This window comes from Carassius auratus, chromosome 5, assembly GCF_003368295.1.
Source record: "Carassius auratus strain Wakin chromosome 5, ASM336829v1, whole genome shotgun sequence".
NCBI classification, from domain to species: domain Eukaryota; kingdom Metazoa; phylum Chordata; class Actinopteri; order Cypriniformes; family Cyprinidae; genus Carassius; species Carassius auratus.
In genome coordinates, this window is record NC_039247.1 from 24,783,074 (window position 1) to 24,802,561 (window position 19,488).

At 37.2% G+C, this 19,488-nt stretch overlaps 1 protein-coding gene across 4 annotated transcripts in view; it reads right to left on the bottom strand.

The window, feature by feature from the left end:
* si:ch211-66e2.3 (hemicentin-1) overlaps nt 1-19,488 on the bottom strand; it is a 48,012-nt gene that overhangs the window by 18,752 nt on the left and 9,772 nt on the right. The window contains exons 5-9 of one of the 4 annotated variants that reach the window (XM_026254354.1): nt 7,249-7,515; nt 6,811-7,143; nt 6,340-6,573; nt 3,807-3,937; nt 2,614-2,744 (exon numbers count right to left, since the gene is read on the bottom strand). In XM_026254354.1, coding sequence (XP_026110139.1) covers nt 3,849-3,937; nt 6,340-6,573; nt 6,811-7,143; nt 7,249-7,515 — 923 coding nt within the window. In that variant the 3' untranslated portion in view covers nt 2,614-2,744; nt 3,807-3,848. Of the gene's footprint in view, nt 1-2,613; nt 2,745-3,806; nt 3,938-5,010; nt 5,825-6,339; nt 6,574-6,810; nt 7,144-7,248; nt 7,516-10,528; nt 10,757-19,488 lie in introns of those variants that run through there. The other 3 variants (XM_026254356.1, XM_026254351.1, XM_026254355.1) reach the window with 3 other exon arrangements.

Here is a 19,488-nt window from a genome sequence, read left to right on the forward strand (position 1 = left end):
TGCTGTATGTTAGAACAGATTGCCAAACACTGCCAATAATACGATTTAACATAAGCTGACATTACCTCAGGGTCCAAGTTAATTATAATTTCTCAATGAAAATGCAACTTTACAAGAAAATTTCTTTTAAATTGTCCCAAAAAGTATGCTCCTAAACTGCTAACAGAAATGATGGTTTACATAAAAGTACATTTAAAATATTGGAACATGTATCTAAATCACTTAAAAATGAAAATGTATCCACATGCATTTATAACATACATTGTGTAAAATGCCTATAATTGTTTTTTGGTTAAGTGGACCTTAAAAGTATATTAACAAAATGTTCAGCCACTCAATATGTTTCTACAGACAGTTTAGGTCTGGTAATAACAGCAACTGCATATGAAACGTTGCAAAACATGTTGCCATTGTCAAAATGGCAAATTTTTCCTTACGGTGGAACTATTCAGCATGACCAAATGTGATTTGACACACTTTGGGCCCACTGCAAACAGGGCAACCTAAATGACATTTGAATGGTCCTGTATCATTATCAATAAATCAAACTGATTATTGTTTCTTGTTACCATGTGTAAATGTTTCAAAACATAAATGTAAAACATAAAATAAAACACAAAACATAAGGGTAAAACATAAAATAAAAAATAAATCACCCTGCGCTCATAATGCACCACCTAAGTTAAATACTTCCCCTATGTGCTCTGTCTCATTTACACACTATTTAAAGGTCAACAGATGGCACTGATTAGGCTATAACTGGGCAAGAGGGAAGAGTGTGTACTGTACATGTGAGTGAGTGAGACACTATGCAATGTCCATTGCATAGAAGTTGCTGGACAGTATAGCCTCCATTTCAGCTCGGAGGTCAGGATAGCTGTTGTAAGTTGATGGCAGCTCTAAAGTTGGGCCACAAGTATGTGCAATAGGCCGCCTTGATAACCCTTCCAAAGGGGTGAATATGACTTGAATGTCTTTAACGCAGATGACATCAGACCCTGTCACGAATCTCAACATCTTCCGGAGGCCTATCTCATCCAGTCCCCTGATGTATTGATGTAAAAATCGCAAACTTTGGTTCTCAGCTGGAGTAGCTGGAGAGGCCGTGATCAACCTTAATACCTTTCGGGTTGATGGTTTAAGATCCTCATACATCTTCTGCATATCCAGCACACTGGGGAAGAATTCCCTGAGAGTTGGTCCTGCGACTGCTCCAATGTTATCCAGTGCATATTTTGGTTGCTGGATTATTTGCTTGTGGGCAACTTGGAGAAGTACAGCTTTCAAGTTCTCTTGTGTTGGTACTGTTCTTACTCCCATGTGATCCATAAGATCAAGAAGTTCATCTTTATCATCACCATCAAGGGCGTCTTGCAAAGCAGTGGACAAGAGATCGCGCTCAGACTGACTAAGATACAACATTAGTGAGTCAAACAATAAATCAGGTGAGACAGTGTGTTCACCAAATGTGATTGCTGCTGTAAAAGCTTGAGCCAGCCGAGAAGGAAAATATCCATGGTCCTTTAATCCCTTGACCATTATCCTACCAACAGATTTCCATTCTTCCTCTTGCCATTTTGGGGATAGTGATGGCACCCTCACATCTGCACCCTCTGCTGCACAGTCTAAAAACTCTGTCCAGAATGCAGCATATACATCCCTGGACACGCCATCAGCATCTGCCCCCATTTCATGAATGAAGCTGTATTTCACAGTGTAGGACATCATCGCTTCATCCTTGAATTGGATAATCAGTTCCTCAAGAGATTGACTCTGTGGAGTTTCACTGTCACATGCAACAGTTCATAAGGAGGACTTAATTGGCCAGCAGACACGGTGTCAGAATGGACAGGAGTTGAGCTATTGGCATCGATGTTTATCTGGGCCTCTTTTATAGGCTCATGTAAGATTGTGTCATCAAGATCTTCTAAAAATGGTCCACCTTGCAAAGGGCCAAAAATGACCTCCGATGTATCACACAAAGATGTAAGATCAACAATCTCTACAGCAGTAGAGACAAAAGCTTCCACAGTGTGTGTCTGCTGTTCACTGTCATGTGGTTTTTGTGTCATCTGCTTATTATCTTCTGTTGTGTTTTTCTGTCGCTCATTTACACTCGCTGCATCTGTCTGTTCATCAGTTCCTTCTGTCGTCTCTGTGAATACTTCATCTCCATTTGTCAGGTGCTCTGTGAACAAGTAAAATCTTAAAATCCCCAATTTATGTGTTTCATAGAGCTCTCCCACACTAACACCCTCATCAAGGTATGCTTCCTGAAAGTCAACAATGCTGTGACTGAACTCTTCCCACTTTCCCTTTCTCGATTTCTCATTGGGGAAAAATAGCTTTTTAGCTTGTGATAGAATCTCTGTTTTTGTGGCTTTCTTGGAAATATCAAGAACTCTGGTTCCTCCACCATTGCGTTTTCTCACTTGTTTCTTGTTGTGTATCCATCCTAGTTCTATTTTCCTTGTCATCTTCATGGCCCTTTTGTTATTTCTCAGATGCATCTTTGTTGGCTGCATAGAATGCTCCTCCTCAAAATCTTGATCTGTGTCTTTATTGCTTGTCAATGTGCCCATCTTTCTTCTAAGTTTTTCAAATAAGGACAGTCTTTTTAGATCATCTCCACCTTTTCTCTGTTTTTCCATACAGAAACGCCTTGTAGCAATCCTATCACCATATGCTGGAATGTAAGCAGTCATAGTGGCATCATCTATTTCTCCAACTACCGAGCTGCCAATCTGTAATGAAAACAAAACAATACAGTAAGACATATTGGTTATCTTAAATCTAAGAGATGGCTATATTTCCATATGAGTGAAAATTAATTTCTTAGCGGTAGCTGCAAATCAGCAATTTATTTATATTTTTCTTCACTTGCTTGTTTCTTTTTTCACATGGGAATAAAAAGGAGCTAAAATATTAAGTAATTTAAAACAAAAACTGCTGTCTCAAGGTCAATATTGTTAAGACAAAGGCTATATGTACTCATTTATCTGTGATTCACTGCACAACCGGAATCTAGTTAATGAAAAATATATAACTTGCTTTGGAAAGCTTCAAAAAGCTGGCTTTGTTTCCAAATTATTAAATGCATCAAGTAAACAGTTTTGCAAAATATCAACAAATAAAACAATAACAGGACACATATGCATAGTGACAAACCAAAAGAGAAGGCACAACTAAAGAAACCGAAGCAATGTCAGAATATATTCAACATTATTATTGGTGTAGTACACTGAACACTATACTAAACGTCCATGCAAAACTTAATCGAAATAGTATCCCTGCTGGCTCTGAAACTGGCAAAGTTCTGAATGTGTTTACTGTTATGTAATGTCGCGATGTTCAACGTGCTGCATGTACTGGGGATTTCTGATGTGACTTTTTCCCTCCCCCTGACAGCAGCCTCTCTGTGTTCGAGGACCTCTTGATTTACAACTTAAGCACTAAAGTTACAGCAAATAGCGTGGTTTACTTATCCTGAAAGGAAGGTGGTTAACGTAATATCTCTAAAAAATAAATAAAAAGAAATCACACGTAATTATCCCCTCGACCTTAAAAGTTAAGGTTCCTTTTGCTTACTAACGGTACAAATATTAGCTTATCATTACATAATTTAGCCTACCAGCTGCAGTTGATGGTGGAACTTAAGTTAACGTAGTTAGTAAAAATATGCCCGTAACTTTAACGTTACATGTTTATAAACAGCTATTCTAACCTCGTTGTACATGTCGTCAAGCGAACAGTTAGCAGACATAATTTGACATTAACATGTAACTATAATAACTTAGCTATCTTACCTGCACTGAACCCATGTACATGTAGGCCTGGCACTGTTGTTGTTATCGGAGGGTCAGGCTGATTTGCAACAGCAACTTTGGCCTGACGTTACTTCGTGCAGGTGAAAGCTTCTGGTAGGATTTTGGGGGATCTCGTTAATTCAGAAAAAAAAAAAATCATGAAGATTATTCTCATAATTCTGAGATAATTAACTCATTAATTCATAAAAACAGAGTGAAAAATTTTTTTTTTCAAGAAAATAATTCTGAGATAATTAACTGGTTAATTCAGAAAAACAGAGAAAAACTTTATTTTCATGAAAAATTATCTCGTAATTCTGAGATAATTAACTCGTTAATTCAGAAAAACAGAGAAAAACTTTATTTTCATGAAAAATTATCTCGTAATTCTGAGATAATTAACTCGTTAATTCATTAAAACAGAGTAGATTTTTTTTTTCTCAAGTGAATGCAATACGCTTCCCTAATGTAGATTTCTGAGGGTGCACTCTTGTCATAAATTCATCTATTATTTTTCCTACATAATGTTTAACAAAAAATATTGGTAAAATATATATTTGGGAGTCTTAGACCTTTCCAACGATACATAGTTTGTCAAGATTAGATTAGATTTGATTGTAATATAGTATAGTCAACGTAGGCGTCCCGTATACGGGACGGGGTGACAATTAACAGGTTCATTTGGAACAAGATAAACTGGGGGAGTGACTTTTTTTTTTTTTCGACATGTCACTTTGTTCACATCTGATTGGTCCAATTTCAGTTTGTGATCTCTAACTAAGAACTTAACCTGCCACGGAGCAGGTGAGGCGTGGAGAGTTACTTTGGCAATGAATGCAGCCAAAATCCAAGCCACTTTCATGGTACCTAAAACCCAGGATTGGTGCAAACTAAACTGAAATGTACCTGGCCAGCCAGTTAATTACTTAAGGCAGTGGTTCTCAAACCTGTTCTGGAGTACCCTGAGCCAGGCGGTCCCATAGTTTAGGCTGCTCACAGAGAGCCTGCGATGAGCCCAAAGCTGTGGGCCTCCCCTGGGAAAGCCCGCACTGGGCCTGTTTAGGTTTGGTGTGGGCTGGCCCTACTGTGCCCGCAAAAAGCCAGCATGGGCCCACAAAGACATGTTTGCAGGGAATGGTTAATTATTATCGCCACCTACAGAGAGATCTTTAGGGAATAATATGAAAATAAAGCCTCGTGGAAATAATAGTGACAAGCTTTTTAATATATGATGAATAAAAACTATATATCAAATAACTACAATGTTAAATAAACACACAGAGAAATTAAGAAGTCAGACAATAAACATCCAGCGTGCAAAAGATTCACATCTACCAACCCACCTACCCTTGTACAAACAGAGAGTGAGAAATTAGTGAGTTATGACTGTACACATTACTGGAAAAACTTCTGGCTAAAATGATGAATAGTTACACAGCAGTACACACTACATAGAAAACTCCAGCCATCTACTGACCAAAGACACCAGGTTAGATGCCATATTGGATTTGACGTGGATGGAAATGAGGGATAGATTTGCAGTCCTGGCATATAATGGTGTCTTTTTTAATTTACAAACTTTTTTATGGAGTTTTTGTCTACAGAAATTTTTTTCAGGAAGAATTCTTATCAGCTGAACAATTGGTTGAATGCACTGTACTTCAGTCTCTCATAGCCTCATTTTCATTCTTGTCCTGAAATACTACCCTAAATAATACCACAACAAAAGGTCTATAGCTTTCATATAATGATTTTGCCCAGGCATGTAGTCATGTAATTTGTTACACTGTTATTTTTCTGGGTTAAAAGTGACCCCCTACAGCCTAGCAGTTAGGGTATAAGGGTATATGAGTATAAGGTCTAAAAAAAAAACATAACACTTAACTCTTACTACTTCAGGGTGTTAATGTCACAACATTTCATTAAAAAAGAAGAAAAAAAACAAAACAAGATGATAACAATCAATGTAACCAGCAAGAGGAAGACAATAAGAACAGTCCAGAATGTGTGACGAGTACCTGTGGAAGAAAAGCAGTGTTAATAATAGTACACACAGAAACAACACTCAGTGTTTTCAATGCTGAATCTCTGTCTACAGATACACTCCTAAAGTTACCGGTTTGAAAAGGGGGGTTTGATGACATTAAAAAAACTACTCTTGGTTCCCCAAAAGTTCTTAAAATAAACTGAATTGTTTTTGTGAAGAACGTTTAAAAAAAAAATGTAAAGGAACTTTTTTCCAGTAACAATCCTTTAGTAGAATGGAAAGATCCCATGGATGTTAAAGGTTCTTTGTGGAACCATAGATGCCAAAATAATTAATTATTAATTTTAAGAGTGTACAAAAGAGTGACTTTGGTTTTACATTCTGAAATCAAACACAATTTATAAAATAAGAAACACCCAAACCAACATTCAGGGAAAAAATATAAACAATATAACCATTATTATATGAAGCATTTTATATGAATCAACAGACAAATGATGCGCACTGTCACTTTTTTAATTTTTTTTTTTTTTACTTATAACCCACCTGTAGATTTGACGATGAACACTTTGATGTCACTTCCCTGAGTGTTTGTGGCGTTGCACGTGTATTTTCCTGGACTGAGTGCTGAGGACTTGATCACTGAGGAACTGATGTTCAAGTTCAGATGATCTGATGACCATGTGTAGTCAGGAGCCGGGTTTGCCTTCACTGTACAATCTAGCATGACCTTATCATCTTTAATGATGGTCTCTGTTGAACTGGAGTGTCGTGGTTTATCTGATGAGGACAGAGATACATTTCTCAGCACAACTGCATCACGATGAGCAGCTGTTATTAACAGATCATTAAAAATACAACTGAAAACTTTTTATCTGGGTTCACGTGATTACAGTATACTAATATTTGAATGCAAATCTCTGTCTGAAATATAACAGTTGCACATTCTTCACACTAGAAGGCCCTAAAGAAAATATAAACTGAATTATATGGCTAGCTTAGCAGTAATAAACTTACAGTATACTTCAACATTAAGAGGTTCTGTTGAATTTATTTTAGGAGGAGGTTGAGGTCCTTCTGCTCCCAGATCCAGCTCTGCTTCACACCTGTATTGAGCTCCATCATCAGCTCTGTCTGGACGGATCAGGAGTGTGACAGTTTTATTTACTGGAGTCTCGATGGTGTCACTGAAGGTAGTTTGATTCAGCAGAGTCTGATTTTTGTACCATTTGACAGTGAGATACTGAACAGGAGCCACACCATGAACGTCACACTGGAGCTCATACTGCTGTCCCTCTTTCATTGGTTCTGTGTGAATCACAGTGCTGATGGACACACTGTCTGGAGTCTCTGTGGAGGAAGATTTACACACTCTGAAATCTGCTGTGATGAATGTACATGTATTAGATATTTTTGAGAATGAACAGTAACAATATCAGTAACAGAGAAACTCACTGTAAACAGTGACTGGGAGCTCTATTTGACACTGTGCACCTTTGTTTGGATTTATGTAGCAGTATGGATTTATGTCCCATTCTGTCAGTTCTGACACTCTCCATGTGATCAGACTCTGGTTTCTGGTCATAGGCACTAGTCTCTCACTGGCTTCCCATCCTATCCCTTTATGTGCGACTGAAGTGTTACAGGTAACTGCAACAGAACCGCCGTATCTCACAACAACTCTCTGTGGGTTGAGCTGAAGAGGACATTCATCTTGTGCACCTGTTAAACACATTGAGAAGGATTTTAATTAAACAAAGCTCACAAATCTTACATCTTTTCAAACATTTAATATTTTCTAAAATGTTAATAAAATCATAAAGTATCTGTTTCACTACACAATTGTATAATCTATATACTATGAATTCACAGTATCTGCGTTTTATAATGCTATTATTATCAATCTTTTCAAAATATCTGTCATTTAATCCATTTGGTACTTCAATACATTTATATTTATCAATTCTAGAGTTTTGTATTTTATAGAATTGGGCCATAGACATTTATTTAATAGCTTGATAAAAAACAAAAGTTGGCACACCATAGACTTTAGAAAAACAAAACTAATATTATTGCACTTTACACAAGGTAATGTTTCGAGCTAACAGGCTCTTTGTCAGATGATAAAAAAACTATTTCAATCATGCCTTTAAGTGATTAATCAAGAATCACATGAACTTAGAAGAAAAAAAAAAAAAAAAAAAAAAGGATCTTGAAATGAAAAATAGAAAATATTGTCAAATTCAAACATACAAAATTCCTAATAATATCAATAATAATACAATGAAGCCTGCGAAATCATGCCAAAAAAATACAAATAAGATAAAAAAATAAAAATCTTTAAAAACAAAGACAAATACTGAAATATTTATTTAGTCCTCTAGGGGCTTCAGGGAATTCTCTCATATCAAAAATAAATTATTACTCTCACCCTCTACGCAGTGGATATTGGACTAATTCCTACATTCATACATTTTGTAGGGTATTTTATTGAACTCATAAATTCTGTGACATTACCTAACTCTTCGTTTTTACCATGGATGTTGAATGTTTTTTCTTGACCAACTTTCTCTTAAAGTTGCTAGTGTGTCTGTTGGAATTGACTAAATTGGTACTGTCATACAATTATTTTGTATTTGCATCTGATTTCTAAAATGGCCCTTAGTTTTGCATCATTTTATATATATATATATATATATATATATATATATATATATATATATATATATATATCAACATCAATTTGTACACCATACAGATTGTAACCTTTTTTTTTTTTTTTTTTCACCCTGAAACATATTTTGCTGTGGAAACAGTATATTGATAATATGTTTTTTTATGGAATGGTACTGAATCTGTTGTTAGAATTTTATAGGCTGGTTAATGATCACTGCAGGACATGAAAATCACATCTGAATTTCACAGGATAAAATGATTTTTTCAGATGTCCTACATCAGGTCTTAAAACCAGCTTACATTGAAAACCTATTGAGCGTAACACATTGTTACATGTTACATCTTATCATCCTGAGTCATTAAAATCCTCTTTACCTATCGTTTGAGAGAGCAGCACAGAGGCAGAGACACACGTTTTGAACCACTGAGCATTATATCCAATCCTATACGATTCTGTTGAGCTTATGAATGCAAGGACCAAACCAGAGGCACTCAGATGAGTCACCAATGTAACACCGCTGTTTTGTCATGATGCGTGCTGGATGATTTAATTATTTGTCTAATTCTCTCATCAGAAACAACAAAGTCAAGATGTACGAATGTAAGTAAGATATTAATTTCACAGTGTGAACAGCTTTAAATATTATTATGGAAATTTTTTGAGAGTGCTTGAACTCGCTGGACCGAAGTTAAAATTTTCTTTGATAATGTAAACATTTTTTGCTCTCTTTTTGTGTGCCTACAATGAAAGTGTTATAGGCTAATTAGTAATTTACAATGTTTTTATTAAATACAAAATCATATTAGTCGTATTAAAACAATTTTATGGTATGACACCTATATTTGGTTCTTAAGTAAAAAGACAAAATTTTTATGCAAAGTTAATAGACACAATTAGTAATAGACACTTTTCTACTTTTTTTTTTAGCCAATTACATATCAACTAGCAATCTATATAGGTGCAAAATTCATCTAATCACACACATACATAGATACATACATACATACATATATATATGTATATAACCCTAAAGCCAGCTCTACCAGTATGCCATTTCATGAATAGCCTCACAACGTGAGTGTCAAAAAACCAAATGAAAATAAAGTGAACTGTTATATTCAGTACTCTCTGGAAACAAAGACCATACAAGCAGAAATACTGGAATATTATGACCCTTAAAAATGTTTAGAAAAAAACACTGCATGTGGTTTATAACAGACTATAACCATGTGGTTTATAACAGACCATAACCATTTGAGCAGATTTAACCTCTCCTTCATATATTTTTTTTTTTTTTTAAATAAGGTTCCCTTTGGCAAGTTTGGATGTGGTTACCTTTAACAATTTGATTTTACCTATTAAACTTAAACTTCAAATATTATCATACTGCAATAAATAAATAATTAGAAATAAGAGATTGGCCTACTATTTAATCTAAAACAGCTATATGTTGCACTGCCCCTGTGGTATTTTGGGTAAATGTGTGTAAAACTAGTAAACTTTTAAAAACCCTCAATTCAGAACATCGTTGTGCGATCAGAAATCGATCATTTAAGTCTGGTGGCTCAGCAATTTGCGACTTTTTCACATTCAGTTTCTATGTAGCCTCGGAACAGAATTAGTCAAAGGTCCATGGCATGGAGGCGACATAATATTTTTGAGATGTGAGACTTTTTGGATTTACAGATAGCTCCTATAGGGGATTAAATGAAGATTTTGATATTCGTTGATTAATCTTGTAGCCCAAGTAGCCTATAAAGACATGTTTGAGATATTTTTTTTTATTGTCTGACGAAGAGCCTGTTAGCTCGAAATTACCTTGTCTGAACAATATTAAATTGTTTTGTATTTATAGAAGCCTGTCAGTATGTTCACATGCAACAAAAAACAAACATGTCAACTGAACAGAAAGAATGTTGCACCCCAAACACTGGTCCTACGATAAATAATAAAGTTAAAATCATTTAGTCTCCAAATAAAGTAACCGCTAATATTTAGGAACATTTCAGATAAACAGATCTTTGCACTTCAGGCGTTAAACAAATAAAACATACAAACCTGTGAGACTCACAAGCTGTGAAACTGCGAAGAGATAAACAATCAAATGTTGAAACATGTTCAGCGTTCTCAAGGAAAAGTAATTGATCAGAAAATATTGCAAATAATGCCGCGTTCCAGACAACACAAAAGCCGTGTTTTTCCAACCTTCTACCAGTGAAAGTGCACTGGAACGGCAATCAAACACGTGACTCCCCAGCCTAAAACTCGTACTAGATCGATGTACTCCTATGCTGTGTTCGAAAGCCATACTCTCATACTTTTACTATTTCTGCAGTATCCAGTCTGTATTCTGTACATAGTGTGCACATTTCTGTATGCATCAAATACTCGGATAACCTACTTTATTTACCAGAATCTGATAAATATAACTCAAGCACACTGAAATCAGTAAAGAAGCTGTGTTCAGAATGGCATACTCCTGCCACAACTCCTACTATATTGCTGTATGCTGCATGTATACTGTGAATAGTATGTGAATGTTCTCTATGCATGGAATTCCTGGATTACCCGCTACATTTGCTGAAATTTGATGAATGCAGACACTCCATGTGATACTGTTTCACAGAACGCAGCGCACTTCATGTAATGTTTCATCTTCAAACGCGTGAGTGAACTGGAGGCAGGGAATGGTAATTATAAAACACTTTTATACATACATGTTACTGTAAAGTACAAACTATAGCTGTGTATCTAAAAACAATATCGTAAGTAGGACATAAATCGATCAAGTCAAATGACGTCACCTTTATCTCTGAAGTGCTTTATACAGTGCAGATTAATTTAAAGATACTGTATAATAAAAATATCGAAGAAATCTAATATATAAATAATTTGTTGGCAGAGACTATTTACAATAACTCCGCCGACCAAAACCTTGCTGCGATAAACAGCATTGCAAAAGATGCCCATTTATCTGTAATATCAGTTGCGCAGCGGCTGCAAGACGTGTGATAAATCATTTTGACACGAGTTCGAGGCCGCCCTTTACCAAAACTTGGTTTTCCCAACACATATCATATAATATCAGAAAGGCATTTATTTTCAGTAAAAATAAAGGAAATATTTAAAAACTTGAAATAAAACGTCTCCTTAATAATGCGTAGTTATTAGGTGGTTAGAAGTATATGTGTTGGAAAGTTTAATTGTCCCAATAAAGTTGTGTTCATTTAATAATATTTTTAAATATGATAATTTAAACACACTATGTTATTGCATACTGTTGTATAATGTACTACAGTAGGCTACTGAAATATAAATATCTACCACCTAACTACTATTTACACAATTATTAGTTCTGTTCAGTATGTAAAGTCCGTGAATAATGAAATGAGTTCAATTGGGCAATATCGCATTGATTACTAGTATGAATCCTTAATTAACAAGCCTTTGTAAAAATAATAGTTAGTACATATATTTGTGATGTAACAAACTCAGCAAGCTGTGTTGAATTATTGTTTCGTCATGTGACAACACTTTAGCACACTACTCTGAAACATGTGTTGCTTATTGTATACTCCATCACACACTATTCTTCAAAAAAATAGTAGGAAGTTGTGGCCCAATAGTTAGAGAGTTGGGCTCCCAATCGAAAGGTTGTGAGTTCGAGTCCTGGGCCAGCAGGAATTTTGGGTGGGGGGAGTGCAATGTACAGTTCTCTCTCCACCTTCAATACCATGACTTAGGTGCCCTTGAGCAAGGCATTGCACCCCCAACTGCTCCCCAGGCGCTGCAGCATAAATGGCTGCTCACTGTGTGTGTGTTCACTGCTCTGTGTGTGTGCACTTCGGATAAGTTAAATGCATAGCACAAATTCTGAGTATGGGTCACCATACTTTGCTGAATGTCACATCACTTTCACTTTGTCGATAGAAATGATTGTAAATGACCTCGTATGGTCCACCATGCTGGTTTTTATTCTTCTTTTGGTTCCCTCTCGAGAACAGTCTCTCAACATAGCATTAATACCTTGAAGACTCCCTTCCTTCCTAAACTACCTGAAATATTATTGTACAACACCAGTGAAATTGCAACTCTCACTGGCCAATGCCAGCCAAGATGGTGAATGGGGGCGGGCCCCCGCCACTATATAATGCATTGTATTGGCGGCAAAACTCAGAATCTTCCTCTTTCACATATCCTACTGAAGACAGCTGTAGAGAATACGCAAGAAGGCGGATTTCCCTCTCAGAGTTCCAGCATGTGGAACATTTTTAAATTGTATTTGGGACCAATCTAGGCCCTGGACACCCACAAGTTCTGCATCCTTTGCCTGGGTCTCGCCCATGCGGAGTCAGCACTCACCGGGTTGGGCTGGGGGTGGAGTGGGTGCTTTGAATTGTGACATTATGCATGGTCGCCCACGTGCAGATATCGCGAGGAATTCTCAGTGCAGGGTTTAGGGCTAGGAGGAACATCGCCCTCGGTAATTTCTGTCAGCAATGTCCCACCTCTGCCAGCTAAGAGCAAGCTGGATTCTTCGTTCCTTTACTCGGGCCGCTGAGCTGCTGCTCCGAGGAAGTGAACCCCATTCCTCCCAGACTTGGACGACGAGGTTGCTAAGGTGTGGGCTGCATTCCAATCAGCTCGTGCTAACACTGGCGGGTCAGAGATCTTCACAAAAAGTCGACGGAGCAAAGGGCCAAGGATACACACACATTTCGCCCGTCGAGGAATCCATTGCCACGCACCTCTGCCCCCTCCCCACCTGTTTTCGGATCACCAGTACTTCTTTCGGACAGTTCGATTCAATAAACCGGTTGAAGAAAACGGTTCACTGGACATAATGGCGTCATTGGCGATGATTGCCCTTGATTTGAGCCTTCGGTTTACCCGCACTCATAACACTAGCATAGAATCAGTTCAGAATCAATCACCAAAAGAATCAGTTCAGTTCAGATCCTCTGTGTGTCGGTCTGCGACACACAGCTCCTCGTTTCTCGAATCGGACACGTCTGACAGAAACGGTTCTTGACTCGTGAACGGGTCATTATCTGTCTCGGCTCGGTGTTCATCTTCAGTTCTCTCTTCACAGCAGTTCAGTCAGTGTACTGTTTGAGTAAATGAATTACTCCGGGATATTTTTTTTTTTTTTTTTTTTTTTTACTCAGAGGGAGTGTCAGCCACATAAAAAAGTTAACAGCTTAAGTAATTTGTGTAATTTTTATTTGGCCAGGGTCTTCTATGACTATGTAATTTCTTAATTTAATTTGCAGATTTTTTTTTATAGACTGCCTATTCTTTTCTAAGTCATAGAAATATGTTGTTTTCTTCTCACTTTCTTCGATCCATCTAGCCCTGGATCGTACAAAGTCTCCACTTGCTTTTTCTAAATAAATTTCATCAAACTGTTTTTGGAGGGAGTTCAACTCAGTCAGTTCTTCCTCCATAGCATTAATTTTACCACAGAGAATGTGTTAATCCTTTTCAGTATTTCTTACTGTTTTAGTTAACTTGTTTTTGACGTGCTTTTTCCCCATTTCAATTGCCAACCTCTTTGTTTCAAGTTTAAACCATTCCCACTTCCCTTTATTTGAAATATCCATTCCTTTTACTTTTATATTCCAAATTTGTAGGGTTATTCAGTCTCCAATAGTCAAAAGTAGTGATGCACCGGTTGCCCAGCCATAAATCGCAACTGGTTTATGGCTGGTCAACTGGTGCATCCCTATTTGTTTTTTTGTATTTTTCTTTCGTCCGATTTTTCCGGAAGTGCGCCCATGTGCACAAGACTACATTTGTAATCATTTGCAAACATGTCTTTTGTGTGGAAGTATTTTGAAATCTGTGTGCAGAACCTAAAGATTGCAATCTGCAATGTCTGCAAAGGACAAGTTAATCGCAGAGGAACAACAGCGAAGACATTCGCCACAGCAAACTTTATCAGACATTTAAAAGTTCATCACCTGAAAGAACAATTTGCAGTAATAATTGTGTGTAATAATGCTGCAAACATGTGTAAAGCAATGCAGGATGCTCACCTCCCTAACCTGCCTTGTATGACCCACACTCTTCAACTGGCCGTAAATGAAGGGTTGCTCTCAAATCGCAGTGTAATTGACATCTTAGCGACTGGAAGAAAACTAGTTGGCCATTTCAAACATTCACCGCTCGCATACTCCCGACTTCAGAATGTGCAGGCACAGCTGGGCCAGCCAAAGAAAAGCTACAACAAGATGTCCCAACTCGATGGGACAGCACGTATTATATGCCGTCAAGTCTTATGGAGCAGAAGCATGCTTTGGGGGCATATGCTGCAGACTACAAATTACCTGCAAGGCTCAGCTCGTACCAATGGGGTCTAATCAAGAACATATTGACTCTTCTTGCACCATTTGAGGAGCTTACAAAAGAGATCAGCTCTTCCACTGCGACTGCATCAGATGTCATCCCTTCAATCATTGCACTGAAACGTCTCATAAATAAAGCGCTGAGACGGATCATTGCGTTAAAACCCTCAAATCCACTCTTTTAGAAGCGGATGAAAAAAGATTCAGCAATGTTGAAATGCAGCCCTTGTACTGTCAGGCTACACTAATAGATCCGAGGTAACAAAAACAATATAATAATAATAATAATAGTAATAAGCTATGCTCTACATAATAACAGGCTATAATCTGTCATTTTTTGTTTGTTTAATAAAAAAGGTACAAGGATACACTTGAATTAACAGTCTGTAACTTTTGACACTCTAGCGGTTAATAAACAGAACTGCTTGTGTCTTGTGGAAGAACATCGTAACCGGAACTACTTCTGTCTGTTTATGTCTATGAAGAATCACAAAGGTACTGGGTTACTCCACCGCGGTACCCCTGAAGCAATCTAAAATAGTCTGAATATAATATGCACTTATTATAGGTGCACCCTAGTGATTCAGGACAAGCTAAAAACACGGTTTGGAAAATGGATTCATGGTGTACTCGCTTATTATGTACATTTTTCTACATTTTGAACACAAACAAAGTTACGTACCGCAGCTCTGATTGGTTGTTTCTTAACGGGAGCGATGTATTTCTGCAAATGGCAATAGGACCACTGGGAGGAGCCAGAGGAGGTTGATTTTTTTCACAGATTATCTGTCTCATATTCTACTGTCAGGACATAATGACAGGTTTAACAAATATGTAAAAAACATAAGTTACCTACTGCAGCTTTAACAAAAGAGCAGGAATGAGCAATTCTGTCCAAAGTATATTAGGGCTAAACCAAACCTCCAAATGTTTCAGTCAAAAACTTGGGCTTTTTAACCATTAATGAGTCTTTTTTTCCCAGTCTATTCAACAGCCCATAATAAAAGAAGAACAACAACTTGGAAAACGTGTGATTCGTTTTTCAATCAAGGTTATGGAACATATCATATATGCATCAATGATAAACCTTTTTCTGCTGTATCTCGCAGCTTCCAAAACCTTTTCCTTCAGGGATTTGTTTTCTGCCGCGAGTAACTCAACTTGTCTTTGTAGCTTCTCTATGTTTTCTTTATTTTCATCCGTGGCTCGTTTAATGGCGTCGGTGCGTTAATCAACGTTCTGCAGTTTGACTTCTAGGGCATCAAACTTTTTCAGAGCTTCTAGAACATTATTCATCCTCGCTTCAATGTTTTCCAGCTTACCATCTAGACCGTCAAATCTTTTCATCACAGACTCAATAGCTAACATAAAGCTATTTGCATTTTTCTACCCTGCCTTTGCGCCTCTCTTCCTCAACTTTTTTTGTTGTGGACTATTTACAGGAGTTTGATCGTCCTCGAGATTAGCAAAAGATTGCTCCATTTCTTGGATTTCGTTTAACCCCGTTTCATTCATATCACTCAGCGCAGTGATGTAGGCATAGTCGACTGTTAGCTTCACCGTGTTTTTCCATCTTTCTGGTAGTTAGTAATTTTGGTGCAATTAATTCTTCAAAAACTTCAAAAGTTTGTCAAAAACTAATAAAAATCACTTCTGTCACAATATGGTTTGATTGATTTTTCCTTTAAGTAAAGTTTGGACTTGAAAAACTATTTCTTTGGAGCCTGCTTGAGACTAAACCACTCACTCCGCCATCTTGATTTGTCTCCGTTCCAGTTAAAAAAAATGCCCCTCAGAAAGTCCCTGCTGGCGAAGTAGTACTTTTTCATTTATTAATGTTATTGTGTCATTAAATGCAATTTTAAAAGTATTTCAGGTGAGAATGTAATTGTTTAAAACTCAAATCTGTGGTTTATTTCTAAAGACAGGGCCTATTTAAAAATGTTTCGCCGATTTCGGAGACGGTCAGCTCCACGTGATCAACAGGAGCTCAGTGATCATGTATCCGCCTAGCACTCCCAAATCGGCTAGACCTTCTGACAGTTCCCACTGGCTCTGACTCTGGGACTGGCTGTATATATACACATTTCCCTGAAATAAGTACATTTTCTCCGGCTTTTAATATGTTTAAATGAAAAACTAAAGGTGGCAGTGGTATTTGATATCCTATTTTGTTTTATTGTAAATATACAGAGAGGAAAATTACAGTAGCCAAAGTGAGCTGAATGATGTTATCAAGTACACTGCTGTTTGAAGAACTACAGAGGATGCAAGTCCAAAATTAGTGTACTTTAATTGTATTGAGAAAAAGCGTGTTTGCATGTTTTCAGGGTCTTGGTAGCCTCCCCTTGATCCATGTCTTATTAAATAACTCCAGTACTGCTTTAAGAATACTATCATCTGCAGGTTTGATCATATTATAACATTTTATCTTTTCCTGAAGCTCATTGCTTAAATTTACATAATAGGCTTCTCAGTTCCCATATCTCAAAATCAGCATCTAATACTCCAGTGCCATCAGGTTTTCTATTATAGATGTTGCATTAAAATGTCTTGTCTTTTCCTTCTATAATTATCATCAAGATTTTCTTTACTATGTTCGTTTTTAAAGGTCTTCCAGACTCATATTTCTACCTTTTTTTCTTTTTCTGTGACCGCTGTTACTCCTCCTGTTAATATCGGAATAGGGCTTGGGCGCCACGTTGCATTCTGGGAAGTGTTGATGGCCTCGCGAATGTAAACATTCAGCAAGTCGAACGAGAAGAAGCAGAGTTGGGAGAAAGAAAAAAAAAACGTTAAAAATCGCGAAAAGGTTGTGGGATTTATAGAATTTTTATAAATATGGATGCTAGGGACCAGTATGCGGACAAAATCCATCGGACCTGTCAGTCTTTGTCCTGTTGCTACTCCTTGCCCTTCTAGCGAAACAGAGTTTTAGTTTTTTACTTGAAAGCAACCTTAGCGTGATGTTGGCTTTTTTAAGATAAAAGCATGGTTGTTACGGGAGCATGAATTCACGCCAATCTTCAATATCAAACACATTTTTTAAACTTAATTCTTCCTGATCAAACTTTCTACCTTCCTCCCTTAATACTTCCCGCTCTCGATAGAATTTTTGACGGTGAAGAATTACATGCTCGACTGACTCCTCTATTTGGCAGTGTTCACACAATCCTGAAGGGTGCTTATTTATTAAGTGAAAAGTTTTATTAAGCCTAGTATGTCCTACCCTTAGCCTTGTCAAAATGTTCTCCTCTTTATTGTTTCTTCTGGCTATCCTTCCTGTACCCACATTTTGCTGTAATATATAGAGATGTCGCCCTGTGTTTCCTGTATCCCAACTGTTCTGCCACTCCTTAATGATGTTTCGTTTAATTATTCCTTTTGCTTCAGACTTACTGAGTGGAACGTACAAGACCTCCTCCTGCATCAGCGCCTGTTTTGCTAATGTATCCACAGCTTCATTTCCTTTCATCCCTCTGTGTGCCGGAATCCACATAAATGTTACCTGAATGTTCATATTTTTAATTCTGTACAATATTTCATAGATCTCATTTACTATATCTTGTCTGCTGTTAGATGTAAATGACTGCAGTGACATTAATGCAGAGCATGAATCAGTACATACAATAACTTTTTTAATTTGTAATTCTTCTACCTTCTCTAATGCTATTACAATTGCCAACATCTCAACTGTATACACTGATAGATGATCTGAAGTCCTTCTCTTACCAGCAACATGTAATGTAGGAATACTAAAACCAAAACCTGCTTTCCCTGTATTAGGATCCTTGGATCCATCTGTATATATTTGAACATATGTTTGATATAGTGTTTGTATTCTATCTTCCACCAGTACTGCTATATTTCCAAATCCTTTTTGTCCCTGCATTTTTTCCAGGAAATATAAATCTACTGACACTGGAGGAAACAACCAGGGTGGTGTCACTGATAATGGCACTGTCGGGATATATCCACCTTGATTTAATGTCATGTCTCCAGCTATTTCTTCACATCTCCATGCAAAGCATCCCCGTTTAGCTCTTTCACTCTCCCAACATGGGAGAAGTATCTTAGTTGTAGGATGTCGATCCCCAGAATGCCCCTGTAAATTTATCCAGTAGTGCATCATTAACTGCTTACGTCTAATGTGCAACGGCATTTCCCCCATCTCAACCTGAAGAGCAGCCACAGGAGTTGTTTTCATAGCCCCACAGCATAGTCTTAAAGCTTGAGCTTGCACCACATCCAACTTCTTTAATGACGTTTTTGCTGCCGATCCATAAGCGATGCACCCGTAATCTAATACTGATCTTATCAATGCAATATACACATTTTTACTTGCAGGCCTACTTGCCCCCCATTCTGACCCTGTTAAGCATCTCATCACATTTAGTATCTTTTTACACTTGGTATTTACCCTTCTGATATGTTCATTCCATGTTAACTTTTCATCAAACCACATACCCAAAAACCTAAAAACTTTTACTTGCTCTATTTCTTGCCCATACATCTTTACCTGAGCTTCAACCCCTCTGTTTCTAGTGAAAAATACTGTCTTGGTTTTCCCAATTGCAAACTTAAATCCCCATGCAATTGACCATCTCTCCACCACATTAATTGCCTCTTGTATTTTACCTTTAATATGATTAATGTTCCTTCCCCTTTTCC